This window comes from Cuculus canorus, chromosome 1, assembly GCF_017976375.1.
Source record: "Cuculus canorus isolate bCucCan1 chromosome 1, bCucCan1.pri, whole genome shotgun sequence".
In the NCBI taxonomy this organism is placed as follows: domain Eukaryota; kingdom Metazoa; phylum Chordata; class Aves; order Cuculiformes; family Cuculidae; genus Cuculus; species Cuculus canorus.
In genome coordinates this window covers 117,707,142-117,723,914 of record NC_071401.1, presented here as the reverse complement: position 1 = coordinate 117,723,914, position 16,773 = coordinate 117,707,142, and the positions used below count along the sequence as shown (strand labels likewise).

The 16,773-nt window shown below is 36.9% G+C and overlaps 1 protein-coding gene across 41 annotated transcripts in view; it reads right to left on the bottom strand.

Moving 5' to 3' along the window:
* Positions 1–16,773, bottom strand: part of ABI3BP (ABI family member 3 binding protein) — a 152,181-nt gene that overhangs the window by 8,480 nt on the left and 126,928 nt on the right. For all 41 annotated transcript variants that reach the window (XM_054056979.1, XM_054056987.1, XM_054056981.1 and 38 more), the window contains 3 exons: positions 16,519–16,731; positions 12,762–12,873; positions 1,307–1,386 (listed from right to left, as the gene is read on the bottom strand). In XM_054056979.1, coding sequence (XP_053912954.1) covers positions 1,307–1,386; positions 12,762–12,873; positions 16,519–16,731 — 405 coding nt within the window. The remainder of the gene's footprint in view (positions 1–1,306; positions 1,387–12,761; positions 12,874–16,518; positions 16,732–16,773) is intronic.

Below are 16,773 nucleotides of genomic sequence, written 5' to 3'. Positions count from 1 at the left end.
AATACATTACTTAAGTGAAAATAGTACCAGTGAACTTTTAAAAGTTTTACTTATGGTACAAAACCAGTCAAACACAATTCTAGTAAAAACAAGTTTAATCCAGTAATCAGCAAAACCCTACCACATCTTTTTTAAAATTTCAAAACCTAAATAATAAAAAGGATGTCTCTGTAATACCTGCCACACAGAACTTGGCTATAAAAGACCACTAGTGAGAAATGGATGTGCACAATTAAGAAAGAAGACAAATGACTGCTTAATTTGTCCAAGCTAAATAGGACACTGAACATGAGCCTTGTCATTCATGAAAACTGCACTTGGCATAAATATTTTTGCAGTGTTAACAATCTAAGATTACAAAGACTGTATTCACCATTTTTAAATGTGTGGCACAGGCTGAATTTCTCCCTGACTAATCCCTTTCTCAGCCAAAACTCTCACCCATCAGTGACAGCGCTAGACGAGGACTATTATTACACCTGGCTCAAAACACAGATTGAGAAAGTCCTTTTAAAAAAGCAAAAAAACATTTTGTGCATTATGTGGTCCTCAAGTACTATCAAGCAATAAACACTTCTACACAAAATGTATCTTGCTTGTACAATGTCAACAAGTCAACTCTAGTAATTAGACTCATGGGGAACTAGAATAGAAAAGCAAAGGCACTCTCTGATTCTCACCTCTGAGTCAGATAGGACTTAACTTGGGAAGTCACCAATGGTCAAAATAGGCTTGTATACACCTCTCCAACAGCTTTACAGGAGAGTAAACAGGGTGGAAGAGGACATGCCAGGACATCGACTTTTTCCAACTGCCATTACTCAATCCTTATTTCATCCAAAAGACATTGCTAATACACAACTGCCTCATTTGAACAGGTAGAAAAAATGCCCATAAACACACCAGCCCAAAGAAGAATCTTCTGCTCCCCATCCAGAAGTCATCAATGAGTTTGACAGTTATAAAAAGGTCAGGAATTTTAATCTTAAAAGACTGAGTCTTCTCTAAGTATAAACTTAGTTTCTTCATAATGACCACCAGCCAAAACTCTCTGTGATTCTGGGCTTTTTTGCCTGCAGTCTGGACATCATATATCCTCACATGATATAGGCCTGATCTCAGGCTGACCTGCCAGGTACTACTATAACATGCTTAGTAGTAAAAAGACAGTCTAAAAGTAAGTAGTAAAAAGACGCTAAAGAGCAAAACCAATCATGCAAAATGAAGCAAGAGAACCTTTCATATATCCCACAAACATAGATATCAGAGCACTGTAAACAGTGGTCAGACCTTTGGAAGTTCTTACCTGATTCAGTACTGAATGTCACGACATTGCTACTTGGACCTTCACCAAGCGGGTTTCTAGGTTTCACATGGAATTCATAACTGGGGAATAAAATAGAAGAGATGAAAATTTTGCAAGCCAACCGTTCTTTCAGAGCCTGGAGCAAGCAAACAGCCAATACAATTCTTGTGGTGCCACTCGCCTCCTAGAGAAGAGTAAAAAGACCTCATTTCTTGCTCTGGAAACACTGAGATGTTCTTTGTTTTAACCGCATAACGTCTCACTGAAAACATAATTTACTGATCTTTTCATAATTCATTGCACACATACCACATACCATTAGCGTCTGATTTAATGCACCACTATTTTAAGTCTGTCTCCTCTCACGTGCAGTTTCAGTTCTGGCAAAGAAAGCAGTTCAGGTGAGGTCAGAAGCAACCTGATAAGCAGGGGTTGACTAAAGGACATTACTATTTATTTGCACATTTTTGATTCATAAGAACACAAACCTCCAATTCAATGTCTCTTAGGCCCACTAACAGTGACAGATCGGGCAGTGGTGAAACACAGGGCATCTTCCAGGACAGGAGCTCAGCCAAGGCAAATATCCAACTGCTTGAGTATATGTTAATAGCAAATATATGAAGTAATGAAAAGATTTTGTGCAGTGTCTCTTCCTTATCGTTTCACAGTAATGTCAACACAACACCAGTCTGTACTGTAGTTATCTCGTGATTTCTTTTCATCATGGCTGTGTTGGGAACCAAACACAGGGCTATGAAAATAGATGAAGATGGAAGAAAAAAATCCAAGCCAGACTCCTCTGCTTAAACCTCTCCCACCCTTCAATACTTGGCTAACAGCGATGGACAGGCAAGACAAGGCATTTTCTAACTCTGCAGGTCAGATGAAACTTACACTTCCAGTTAAAAGCTCTAGGTAAAGAGCTGTTGAAAGACAGTCACAAACCTAAAATTGTTACAGAGAAGACACCAGCCAGATGAGGCAGAAAAGAGAGTTAAAGGGCAAATACTAGACACAGCTAGGATCTTACACCAAGGGCAGAGCTAGGAGCAGACTCTTTTATTTCCCTCCTCTCAGCACACACTATCCCAGCAAGCTGCTTCTCGGCTCTCTTGGTTTCAGGCTGGCAGCAACAGCTCAGTGCCTCCCTGTAGGAACCGCTTTGGCCCTCTCTGCCAAAGCACCCTGACAGGTAGAACATATCTACCCAGTCAACAGCACCCTCCTTGTGCCTTCTCCATGACCTATAGGGAATCATCTGTCCCATGCATGTCACCTACAGAGAGATTTTTCATATGCTTTAAGTACTTAACATAGTGAATCTCTCTTAACACAGAGCGTTTTTTCGTCAGCAAGAGAGATCCACAGGACATGAGTCAAAGGGACCGTAGGCCTGGAAAATGGGCCCTAACTTAGAGACTAAACACAGAGCAAAATGAGAATCCCAGAAGTGGGCATTTAAACATCCAATCCTTGACTTATGAAGGATCACTTACCAAGGATAACTTGGTAGCTCATGACTATATCATAGCTTTGTAATGTATTGATTAAATTGTTTCCAAACAGCAGTTTTCTAAAGAAAAAAAAACATACCGTTCCCTGCACTGTTGGAAATTTGTAAACTCCATTTGCAAGTCTCTACAAGAGACAGAATAATTCAATCCAAACTTTGGATTACCTCTCATTGTTTCTTGGCTCCTGCAAAACCTGAGCAGCTCGCTAATTAACCTCAATGGTCTAATCATGAAGTACCAAGCAACTGTTTTCCATCTATAGTACTTCTAAGACAATATTTAACTTTGAAATTGCTTACGTAAGCAATTGCTTTTATTTCTAGGGTTTTCTTTTCTTTTTTAAGCGAAATACTTATAAAGATTGGTATGCTGAACAGATGTATTGTGGATAATTCATGGACATTTCTAAGTGAAACACGGGCTTCTATTGAGCTTTAGAAACTCTGTCTAGAGTAATCTTAACATTTATTCACACATGCTGTAAGAGTGTTTTGAGAACCCATATTAGCTGACTTTACAAGGGAGACTTTATATAAATAATAAATTAAATAATAAGTTCTAGACACAAAATATTCTTAATGATCAATTTCAATTTTTTATAACAAATATTTGCTTTTAAAAATAGATTCTGAGCAGTTAATAGTCATGTACAGCAATATGGTACAGTAACTTTTTTCAAAAAGTATTCTCGTGTAGCAGGAAATGTAGTTATCCAGAGAACTGTAGCAAAGCAGTTGCAGATCCTTTCTGAAGAATTACTGAAGCATAGATGAAGATTTGCTAATATGTTGTGTTTTTTAAAGTAATAGCTAGAAGATACATTTTGGAACATGTACAAATTAATGCATGCCTAGAGATAAAAAGACTCCAAAGAAGTTTTTCTGCTTCCTTCACAGCAGGAACAACTTATCTAGAGCTATTACTTTAACTTTGATCAATAGCTCAAGTTGGTGTGTTCTATTTCTTTAAGGTTTGACCTTATGGGTGATAAAAACCTATCTGTTTATGTCCCTTTGCAAGAAAGCAAAAGAAAAATATGAAGAGCACTGCCTAGGATTCCTGACCTAGAGGTATTTTTATTCCATCAGACTGGCTACAAGAAAAGGACAAAGACTGGGGTCTAGGTCAACTCCCTGCAGGGCCAACTCTAACCTTAATCCTAATCCTAAAATAAACCATAAGCCTAAAACTAACTCTAACAGCTCCCCATGGACTGTTGTCTCTGTGGAGAGTTATCCCTTCCCACAAAACCTGAGCAGGTGAAATGCTTTTATGGAACTGGACTGGTCTGCCACAGAGAATCAGAGGGTAATGATGCAGACAAGTCTGAACTGCAGATAAAGATCAACAGTCAGCATATCTGCTTCTTACCCGAATGTGCAAGGGTTTCACGGATTTTGCAAGCTGGATTTACATGCCTCTGTCAGGCAGAAAAACACAAGCTGGACAAGACACTGGAGGATTTTGAAAGGAATTTAAGTATTTTGCTGATTTTTGTACAAATATATGGTCCTCAAGAGCTGTTCTGCTCTACTTTAAGTCGCATCAGCTAAGACTCTTCATATGGAGGAGTCTGGTTCCCCAAAAAATTTAATCTGATGAATTTAGACCCGTCAATTCTCTAACTCCATTAAAAGCACAAAGCAAGAACTTAAGACTAAATATTTTCCAAGCAGTGTTTTTTGAATTGTGGTCTAGGGACCACTAGAATCTCTGGACAAGATCAAACCAGTTGGGAAAATCATGGCAAGATTGAAATAAAGAACTGACATCTACACAGAGATTTCAGCTCATGGAAACATATAAACAAAACTGGAGAAAAGGAAAATAATGAAGAAAAATAGCTTTGCTCCACAGAGGAGTCTCTATTAATAATGTTAAAGAGCAAATTTTTTAAACTAAATTATATAGAATTCTACTGTTTTGTGTTACATGTTTTCACAGGTGGCCAAACATCACAGGCTCCTTTCCTCTGTCACATTCAATCCTGAAACAATAATAGTGGCTGCAACAGTACAAGAACAACAAACATGTTTGGGGATGAAAATAAGAAACAAGTTGATTGAAAACTTAAGGGGAGAGAAAGGAAAAGTTAGACTGAGCTGACGATTTGGTAGATTTTAGAGATCTAACTGTAATTTTAGAGTCATGCTATGAGTCTCTTCATAGAAAGCCATTTAATGTCTAACTTTTAGTGTGCCACATGAAAGATCTCAAAAATAAAAAGAAAATGGTGAAAAAAGGGTACCTGCTGCTATCTTATACACTTCTATACAAACAACAAAGGAGGGGAAAAAACCTTAGAGGCACAAGAAAGGGTGTAGGACAAAGTTAAAAAAGGGATATAGGAAAGCTATATAATGATTATCCCATGCCTACCTCTTAGCTAGACTTATTCATGAGAAACAGGAGTCTATATTCCATCTTTTTATCTGTGTCACTCTGATGCCAAAAATTCACCCACCCAATATATGCAGCAATCTAACATATGTCACATCTATAAAATTTCTATTCTATAAACTACGCCTCTCAAATCCTCCCAAACTGCATAAGACAGTAAAAGTCATCGTGGAGATTAAATGGATTTGACTTACAGTAATTACTGTGAAAGAGCTTATTTTTCCACCCTAGGAAGTTGCTATTCCACATGGAACTTTGGCAGACAGAGACACTCCTGCATTTCTCAAATCATGCAAAAGTAGAAGATTGAAGACTGTAGAACTGAAAGTGGGTGAAGAGAGAATTTCACCATAATAGGATGAGTAGAGCAGATGATTACAGTCCTGGGACTCCAGGTCAGTTGCAGGGGAGATGCTGGTGGTTAGATGACAATCACACAGGGCTGTCTCAGCATACAGAGCTTTTCTGTATCTGCAGAGTGTGCTTGGATAGCAGTATGATCAGACATCATTGCTAATAAAACTAGGTTTAAGAGAAGGAAACGAAATAATGGAGAAAGAAAGGAAGTGCTGGGTTTGTCTGAGGAGTCTTTCTGCTAATCAGATTGGAAGAAGGGCCAAGAAAAATAGGAAATGCTTACCCATGAACCCTGACAGCAACAGCAATTTAGTAGAGAAATCTGTTACTTTTGCAATAAATAGTAAAAAAACTTAAGCATTTTTGTGCCACTTTCTGTATTTTTCTGCATTGTGACTTTCACTGTAGTTCTCATCTTTTGATCCTTGTTAATGATAGCTAAGGTGTCTGCATCAGTATATTTTTTTTCTTTTATGGTATTGGCACGTTTTGGGCACTAACCACAATACAAAACAATTCCAGGTAATGGTAATAACAGCATGAGCAGGAGGGTATTAATTATTGTGAATAAGTGCACAAAAAGCCTATTCAATAGAGGCTTGGAGACTTACATTGTAGGGCTTTTATATAAATTATAGTAACATTCCCTTTTTGGTTTCATGACTTTTGTAAGACATATGAAAAACCTTTTGAAGGAAACCATCCCCACATATTAGAAAAAGTATGGCACATGCATATATACAACACATTTCATGTTTACTTTAGTTTTGGTTGGTTGGGTATTTTGGGTTTTGTTTTTTTTGAGGCCTTGGATTTTTAATATTTTTTTTTTTTAATTTAAGTTTCCTGTTCTTTTTAACTGTCAAGAGACCTCATGGCTGGAAATATACTTTGCCTTGCAACACAATCTAACCCAGAAGTCCAAATGAGACCACTCAAAATGTATTTTAAAGGTAGTAAAGTATATTTGAAATCACCAAATTATTTAACCAGGCAAAGGATCAGTACCTATAGGGAGGTTTTACAAAGCTGTGGATTGCAAGCACCACAGGCATTTTGTTTCTTATGAATAGTTTTTTTCTATACCAGAAGGCTGGTGGGACACGTCCTGTAATTCAATGGCTACCTGAATTTCCCCAGAGCTGCTTGACACATGTCTGACTGCACCCTTAATATTTTTTCTCTATTACTGCCAAAACAAACATGCATGAAAACTGTTTTCAGCAGTATTCAGACTCTTTTTTTGAAGGCTTGTACAGAAATTAGTGCTGCAAAGTTTCCTGGACTTGGAAGCTGTGAACTTATTTGCCCTTAAACAAACCACCAGAATGAAAGAGGAAATATATACCTAATTAAAAAAAAAAAATCTAGATAGGGCAAGGATACAGAAAAAAGAACTACATATTTTGGCAGAGAAACCAGTAGAAATAGCAGGAGAAGTCAAAATGATACTCTATCAGATGACTGGAAGACTTAAATAAATAAATCAATTTTAAGAAGATAGAAAACTCCAAAACTAGTAAAAAAATCCCAAACCCCTAAATTTCCTTTGGAAATGGGAAAATAGAATTGGAAGCAAAAAAACCCAACATCTGCATTTAATATTGTAGGCTAGGGAAAGTCCATGAAAAAACTGCAAGTCAATGAAACTGATTTTAATGAAGGAGACGATGCAGATAAGAGCCATCATTACAGCACAAGAGACAAAATGAAAAAAACAAAAAATGCAGTAAGCCTATTTCTTTCTCAGGCCTCTCAAGGTTTATAACAAACAAGCATCTCAAGGAGGGAAATACTGAAAACTGTGGATAATGACCTCACTTTGACTCAACATATGGGAGATCTTTGAGAATTAGCATAGGAAAAGTTACTGCAATAATTTATTTTTAAGGGCAGTTTTAAACATAAAACTAAGAATACTTTTAAGAACAGATAAAAAGTGCAGAGTCTTGGGCATGTCAGTGAAACTATGAGTTCCAGTGTGAGAAGCACTGTAAGGAAACTTAAAAACAAGGGACTCGTATGACAAGTTAGATGGATTATTACAGGTCTCACTTCTCAAACGACTGCTTGGAAGCTAGGCTGTCATTGCTTTGACCTAAATGATCAGTCTTGTAGTTTGACTTCAACTATTTTCCAAGTGGAATAAATGGCACATTTCTTAGAAAACCTGCTGCAGTTTTCTCAGTATGGCAGAATGGCAGAAATTCCACGTAGAGGATAAAAAAATAAATTGATGGATTAGTCCATACTGGTGCAACATTTTCTCTCATTTTTAATTTGTTAAGAAATGAATGACTTTAGCGTTAACAGACAAACCCATCTTGGCCTGCGTTAAAGAAAACAGGCAAAGTTAAGATTTACAAGATCAGAAACTACCTCTAAGGTACACTCATACAATAATTTAGGTTGGAAAAGATCTGTGAAGGTCATCTGGTCTAGGCCTCTTTTCACAACAGGACAGACTTAAAGTTGCATTAGGTTGCTCAGAGTCAATCAACAAGCACAATAGTTAAAGACACTGCTTGAATAACAGAGTAAAAACTGAGTAGCTCAGTACTTGGTTTAGAATAACTATAATAGATAAAAAAGTATGACTGGAATTTAGCTATTTCACTCATTTAACAAGTGAAGGATGAATTGAAGAATAAAGATGGCAAAAAATGCAGAAAATTTGGTGTATGTTTAAGTCTGATACTGAAAAGAAAATTTGGTGTATGTTTAAGTCTGACACTGAAAAGAGGGTTAAATGTGACCAGGCTCTACTCTAAATTTCTTAGAAATAATGTAAAGGGTAACAAAAGCTAACTGTGGTACAAAGTTGTAATTAACGGCAGTGTATATATGATTATTCGATCACAGAAGCACATCTAGAATAGAAATGTTTAAGAAGAAAACATTCCTAGAACAAGAGAAAGTTTTCCTCTCCAAGCACAAGTTATATCCAATTAACTATCTGTTTAAGAAGTATACATATATTTACCTAGCTCACAAAGCATAACCACACTACATGCTTTGAGAGATTTCAGGTAAAAGTTACGTTCAAGAGCAAAATATCTGATTAAATAAACAGAATTCTAGATAGGACCCAGACAGCAGCTCAGTGCCAGAAACAGCAGCAGTTCGAAGAACTGTGAACAACCAAATAATGGATATCAAGACTTGAACTTTCCAGGGTACTTTAGACTGTTGGAAGTTTTCTAAGATGTAATGCAATCACCATATTTGGCAATTCTCCAGGTGAAAAAGAAGCCAACATACTTGTCCTATAAGGAAAAGTCCTTTAAATGAATGTGAAGTTGTCAGCTGTCAGGCATGGCTTACTATGAGGGAATGACATGGAGACAACATGCATTTTCTTGGGCAAAAGACTTAGGGATCTTAGTGGTCCAACAAAATCACATTGCACAGGAGCCTTTTAGATTTGATTTTAATCAAGCCGTTGTGTTGGAAAGCAGCTGACCACCCCCCACACTTCTTTAAATGTTCTATGTCCTCACACTTAGATTTTGTAGTCACTATTCTACCCTCCTCTCAGAGTCTCAATGTCTCGCAATCAAGTCACTAAGGATACATAAAGCTGGCTTATATATTACAAGACAAACAAGAGATATGACAAACTGCCATAATATTTGAAACTTCATTTGTTTAAAACCAACGCTCAGAAGTTGTTGCATACCTATGAAAGTCCATTCATTTCCATAATAGCATGGTATGAGTCTGTTAAAGCCAAATACCTGGTAACTGTACTAAAAGTCAGGACTCCTGTTTTCAGCCAGTGCATTTTTTCTGGATCTAGTCACTTCTCAGACAGCTAAATGGACACACGGAATACTACATGACATCCCTATGATTCAGAGAAATTTGTATCTCATTTAACTTCTATGTTTGTACTTACTGACAGTTGCAGTCAGACATGCAATTTTTCATGACAGACTGTAAGAGTCTCTCCTTCCTGCCCCCCTAATACTGTCCAAATTTCTTGAATATTCTAAGTCTGGCCATTAGCTCCTAATGCTTAAAAGCTGCCTTGTCAAAAGGCCAGCTGAAAGGAAGACTGGTGTCTGGCTTACTGCAGAGCTTCCCAGAGGTGTAGCAGTATGACCTATTTGAAAGAAGAATGTTAAGAAGAGGAAAGCAAACAAACAGCATGATCTGGCATGCTTAAATGGACCCAGTTTTTCCTTGTTGCTTGTTCTGCCCCCTTCATACTGAGGAGCAATTTGTCTTGATTCCCTCCAGATGGGTGGGTGATTAACTCTTTAGCTTCTGGGCTAGGTACTAACATATCCTAACTGATTTAACTCAACAAGATGACGTGACTGCAGACCATCTTTGTTGTGAACCACTCCTCAAGAGCAGACAACTGGAGAATTACAGACTTTAGCTGTCTTGCTGCTATAGGATCTTTTTGGTTTAAATTTACCCACGTAGACTGAGATACTGCATTCATAGATGTTTTTATTCCTTTTAGAAACTCTTTGTTTAGGTCTGTCTGGTTTAGGTTTGTCATGAACTATCTTCAGCTCCAGATGCACTGAGCCTTCAGAGCAGCACATGGGATTCACACAACCTCACCAATGGCTTCAGCAAAGCTGGAAAAAAATAGATTCTCAAATTCAGCTTGCTAGCTTTTCCTAAGCATTTAAAGGCCAAGAGTTTCTTCCCTAGTTAATCCACCTTCTGCTAATGAGCATCTCTCTTTCCGTATACTCACTGGTAGTTTTGTAAATGATCTTTTGTGAAAGGGATTTCTTTTTCTCTTCCAAGTTTCTTTTCCAGCTCCACTTCTTGTACAGGTCTTTCCTTTAAAATTAATTGTGGAAAAGTCTACTTCCCAATGTTAATGTATTACTCGATGAACTTGCAGATATTTCAGGGACTCTGTTAATTAATTTATTGAGCTGTGTTTCATTGTCTCTATTCCTCTTATTTTCAGTCAGATTTGTTTACAGGTCCTTTTTGTTCATCTAGTGAGCAGTCAGCTCCTGACAGACAGGAAACTTTTATTATGGATGTATGCCATCCCTTGCAACAAACCTGGATTCAGATGGTAATGGTAAAAATTTCTTGTGCTTCTTCCAAAGCTCTCAAGGTGTCCTCAAAAGTAGGAAACACAGATTTTGAAATGGGAGTTTAATTGAACAGAGCCACCCCTAAGAAGGACTTCACGTCCTTCAAAGCCTGGTGACTCGAGGGACATGCACTGGTACAATTTGTATCAAAGGTTTTCTGTTTTGGGTGATTGCTTCCTGAATCCAGAAAGATTTTCACAGTTTTTCCATTTGGAAGTTATCCATTTATGTCTCAAGTCACCCTCCACCAGTCAGTACTGATCTCATATCTAGTTGTTTTCAACAAAATCCATGCTCAAAAATATAACTTTTCTCCATGGTCTTCAGTCTGCCTTTGCTTACCAAAACCCCCAAATCCTCTCCTAGGATGGACAGAATTACCAATTAAAGTTAAAATCAGCTTATCTGCTTCTCTATACCTCCTGACTTCCTTATGATCTTTCCAACCAGTCCAGCTGGGTCTGCCACCCTACATCTTTCTTCCTTTGTGAACTAAGAGCAGTTTAAGAATATTTTTCTCTTTTGGCGGTCTAGACATTGCTGTCAGCAAGAACAACTTGCCTTTGCTTCTGTGCTCGTTATACATTTAAATTTTGTCCGATTTCTGTCACTGTATGTGATGCAAAGAGTTCAACTGCATAAAGAAATGAAATCTCAACTCTCATCTCTTAAAAAACCCATGCAGCTCTTTTCAAGGATGCAACTGTATTGTTTTGAAACAGAACTGAAATGAAGACACAAACAGCATATTCTGACAAGTTTAGCAGCATCTACTGCCTTTCTTCCATTGCTACTCCAGAAAGATATTGTTTGGCTGTCTTTTCTAAACCTTCTCAATGGATTGAGGAAGAGACTGAAGAAACTGATGCTTGCCTCCAGTTGTATTACTAACATATCCTAAATGCCTCTTAGCAAGACAGAACATCATAGCTGCAGCTTACTTTTTCACAAGCCACATGACTTGAAGGAATAATAGAGATGCAATACACAGCAATTCTTGTCCATCTTATGAGTTTTGGAACCTCTCAAATAAGCTCTTTTTGGGTATCACAATTTTCTTATGCCCGCTTTTTCCAATCCTCTTTCCTACTACTCCACTTTCCACAACAGTTTCTCATTCCTCCTCCTAGAAGCTGCAAGTCACAAGTACGTGAGCTAAGAATACCCTAGAATAAAACTCATGTCTAAAAATAAATGTTTAAGATGGATTCTATGCAGAATTTTGCTCTGTGTTACCGATTTAAGGATAATAATAGGAAAAGGCAGTTTATCTGACACTGAAAAATTCAGTTACCAAAGCCAAATGGTTGGTCTTACAGGAAAAAAAACAACTTAACTTTCTGATGCAAATAATAAGCAACACAAATATAGGACAAGTGGTTTTCTTTCCTGCTCTGAGTTTTACCAGAGAAAAAGAGGGATAATTTTTGATGAGATTTTTTTTTGTAGAAAAAAGAATTATAATGCTTATTTGGAGTAGTTTCATGAGATGAATGTCACCAACTGTAATCCTCTGACCATTTTTAACTATCTGACTTGTTTCAAGATGCTGAAAGAAAACTAAACATACAGGACAAATGTATCTTTCCTCTCAACAGTGCAATGCAATGGTCAGTCTTCATATAGTGGCCTAACTTGCATTGCAGTATTTGAATGAACATCCAACTAAATAGGCAAGCAGTCTACATCAGTTGTGCTGAACTTCCTCTAACCCCAGAGAGAGAAAATGGTGTATATAAATCTTGATCTCACTTTATCAAGTTTATGTTTCTTGTGTTCACCTTGCTTCTTTATCTGCTAAATTAAAGAGGGCTTTTTTTGCAAAGACCAGTAAATTTTCTCATATTTGACTGTTAATCTTTGTTATACAACAGGTCATTTCTACCCTTTGTCCATATATATTCTTGGAAATTCCCTAAGGATTCCTCAGATGTGTCTTATCTGGTAACCTAAAAGAAAGCAAAATGAAAGAAAACTTTTTTTCCCCATCAGAATAGGAATAAAGCCAGTTTGGTCTTATATACATATGTATTTTCATTTGAAGTGGCAGAGAGCTGACAGTCTAAATCAGTTGGATGGACTTAGAAAATTATTTTATTTAATTACCTTGTGTCAGGTTTTAGGTTTTCCACAGTAGAATGGGTTTGATTTGTAGTGATAATCGACTTCTCCTTTTCACCATCACTTGCGCCATTTTCAGTTGATACAACCTCATACTCTGCAAAATTACAGCAAAGAGACGTTTGCTTAAATAACAGCTCTTGCTTGAGCTTCTTTATTGTTGTCTCTTCTCTCATCTGATTTCTGCTCCTACTGTCTAATAAGTTGTAAGGGCATCTTGTGTGAACCATTATGGACATTAGTATGCTGAAACTGTTAGGAAAGAGATCCAATTTCAGATTGCTGAGTGCGTAGCCCCTCATCCTTCCTCATAATTCAGTTATGGGATAGAGGATACTCAGCATCTCACTTCCACCCAAAGGTCCATGAGTGACAATATTCCAAGCACAAATAAATATAAGCATTCTGCTGTTTGAATGAAAGGACATCAAATGTGAAAGTATAGTTTCTAAATTCTTAAACCTTGATTAAGGTAAAATAAGACCTATACTTTTAAGATTTCCAAAAGAAACTGCCCACCTAACATGGATTGTGCATCTTGGGAAAACGCCAGCTTAGAACGAAATAATTTTGCGTAAATTTATTTTCTGTATTTGTATGATTTATGGAGTCTCACTACTTTCTTTTTATCTCACTAGGATGTATCATCAGGCAAATGCCATGCTCTGAACAGGGAATTAACAACAGATGTTTGGGAAGAAGCTACCCCTTCAGTCATAGTCCTGTCCAAGACACAGTCTCTCTTTAGCAGACAACCTCTGTTCTGATTCATAACAACCTCTTCTAATGAAGGCACTGAATATATTGTTAATTTTCCTCTCTTCACAAAGAAAAGCCCTTATTAGCCCTAATTAAGCCTCAGTAGAGAAATTTCCATTAAGAAGCATGGGAAAGAAGGCAGATAAGCACTGCCTTAGGTACAACCAGATAGAGAATGAGTAGGTAACTTGAGACGAATTCAATTTTTCTGCCTTCTGCCAGCCCCAAGTCGAAATGTGATTTGAATATTTTAATTAATCTAAGCTGGAAAAGAAAATACAGCACATGCGAATGGGTGTGCACAGGTGTGCATGCCCACGCACAAACACTCACACAAAGAAATACTGATCACATCCAGTACCTGTTTATTATTCGGAGCATGAGTTTCAGTGCTCAAGACAACAAACTGCCCTTTGTTTCTGTTGCAACTCAATAGCAGTAGTGGAGAACCAGCAAAATTTTCTTGGTTCATGATATTTGCAGACTTTAGGAAAACAAGGAGGTAAGCTTGGTCACTGTTTTGGTTGCTATTTATCAGACCTTTCCATTACTGAAGTGCACATTTTTTTTTTAAGACTACTCAGTACAATGAAACTCCTTTTGCATAGCTAAAAGTCAAGTAATGTAATCTTAAAAAAAGACAGCTCTAAACTTTACATTTTATATTCCCAAGGTCCTATCTGAAACAGTGCATTAAAAAGAAGATGTGATGCCTAAATCAAATGACTGAAAAAACTTCTATAAAATACAGAAATAAAAAGACATGGCAGAAAACTTGATTTAAGTCTGTCTAAACAATGTCATACTGGTGCCAATATAAAGTAATCACTGTTTTCAGAAAATGGGATTAAAAAATGGGATTTTATTCTTGAATTCAGAAAGTGTCCTTTGATGAGTCATTAACTGAGCAGATTTTTGAAGTTAAGACAAAGGAGACAAGCTCAATGAGAGCATTTGAAAGCCACAGAGTTCAAAGATTTTGTATTTTGCATTGAAGATGAAAAGAATACAGATAGTATTTAGGGGAAAGCTGTTACATCTACATAGGAAGACAGCTAGATTGAAAACTACAGTTTCTCTCAGTGAAACCAAATGTGTATTAGTCACACATGCTGTAGAAGACTTCAATCTTCTTTTCTGGAATGGGGAAGGGTATGTCAAGTGTCTCAGTTATCACAGAATAGTCTTATAGAAGAGAAAAAACTTCACAGAAAGTTAACTTTTACAAATGCTGATTACAACTGAATAGAGGAAGGGTTTCCACCTAAAGTCTCAGAAGAAACAGTGAGTATGGCTTGCTTTTATATTTCACAAAATGCACTGAAAAAGAGACAAAACAGTATCAGAAGATAATTAGGCCTTGCTAGATGAGTGTATTTTACCAGATGACAATTTTACCAGCTACAGTGAAAATGTTTTTCTGTTTTTGCAGTACAAATATCTGTGCTGCAATGGGCTCATTAACATGCTCAAGAAAACAGCAAATCTACTTCCAAGAAAACATGCAGACTAAATGACATTATCTGATCCATTCAAGCTAAGGACTGGGCCATGCAGGAGGCCTCCAAATGAAAACAGCAACAGAAATGCTTTCCCTTGAACAAAAAGAAGCACTGCAGAACTGTCTGGAGTGGGGAGTGTTCACAGAGAGCCTATCCTCAGCCTAATTCTAAGGTTAGCAATAAGCTCACATTTCCTTTTCTTCTAGGATGAAGCACATTGTGGAAGTCAAGCCAAGTAGTCATTCTTCCCTAATACTTTTTATTAGCCTATAGACTCTTTTTATTCCCTTTTTAATCCAGCAGAAGGGCTAACTTCCTTAACTTTCACCAGAAGAAAAAAATGCAGGCTAATTTTTGTTTTGAGTGTTACTTCAGTTTTGTATTTGTTATTTTTCAAAATGGAAGGGAGAGCAAGAATGAATGGAGGCTAAATTCAGTAATTATTTCTGGAAAATCAAAGAAGGACTGATTTGGAGAAGACAGTGGACTTGTTTGTGACAATCACCTAATAATACACCTACACTTAAATATCTCATGACATGCATATACAACATCTGAAGACTTCCCATTTATATGCTTAAGTGAACGAGTAATGATGAGTTTTTAGTTCTCACTAGTCTTATCTGTTCTACTTGTAATGCAACACAGCCAAATCTTTTTGGCCATGGCTGTGTTAAGCCAGGGATTTCTGCAACTGAAAATTTTGTGTCTACGGTTAAAAAAAAACCACATCAAACCATTTTCCTAACAGTAAAGAATGACTTACTTTAGTTTTCAATTGTTAATTAATTTAAATGTCCAATTTCAGTAAGCTTGTGTGGCTCTACAGAAGATGACAGAAAAATTATGAATGGTTGTCTTGCATGCATGCCTGTCTGTGTATCAATTCCTGCATGAATAACAAGGATTTATTCTCAAAAAACCCCTTCCTTTAGAAATGAATAAAATAAACAACCAACCAGAAAAAAAAAACCTGAAATGAAAAAACCCAATTATTTTCAGAGAACATTGTGGCCTTATGATAGGTACAGCAAATATTATGCTGTCAGAGTTCTACTGACTTACTAGATGGATGGAGAATTTCATTTTGTCTGATCAATGTCTTCAAGTCAAAACCACATCTACACTATATGCATATATGCTTTAAAGAGTATTGTCACATTGAAAGAACTTCTTGGCTAGATCTTAACAGAACCTGTACATAGAGAAGCCAGAAAACATGAGCAGACACAGAGTGATACTCATTAATTGTCTTTTGTTTCATAACTGATACCAAAGATATAGTTGTGAAAATCTTATTCTAATGTAATAACATTTTTTTATCCACACTGGAGTTGACACTAGCACAAAATAAAAAGTACTGAAGTGTAAGACTCCCTTAGGATTAAAGTATATTTGAAATGGCATAAAACCACTGTGAAAGTAAAAACAAGGTAGAAATACTGTATTCTTATAAAATGGAGGAAAGAAATCAAACTAACCAGTAACAGTGTCATTCTCTGGTTTTTCCCAGTCCAATATGACAAAAGTTGGACAGCCCTCAACAGTCACCACTGTGAGATTTGTTGGAGGATTTTGTGGAGGGCGAGTAGGTTCTTCCTTGGTGCCAACTTCTTCTTGAGGAAAATGTTCAAGAGAGCTTGTGATAGAGCAAGGCACATCCTCATCTTTCTTCATATACATTACATGAGGGGCTAAGAGCAACAGGAAAGAGCTGTTATTCAATATAGTGTTTT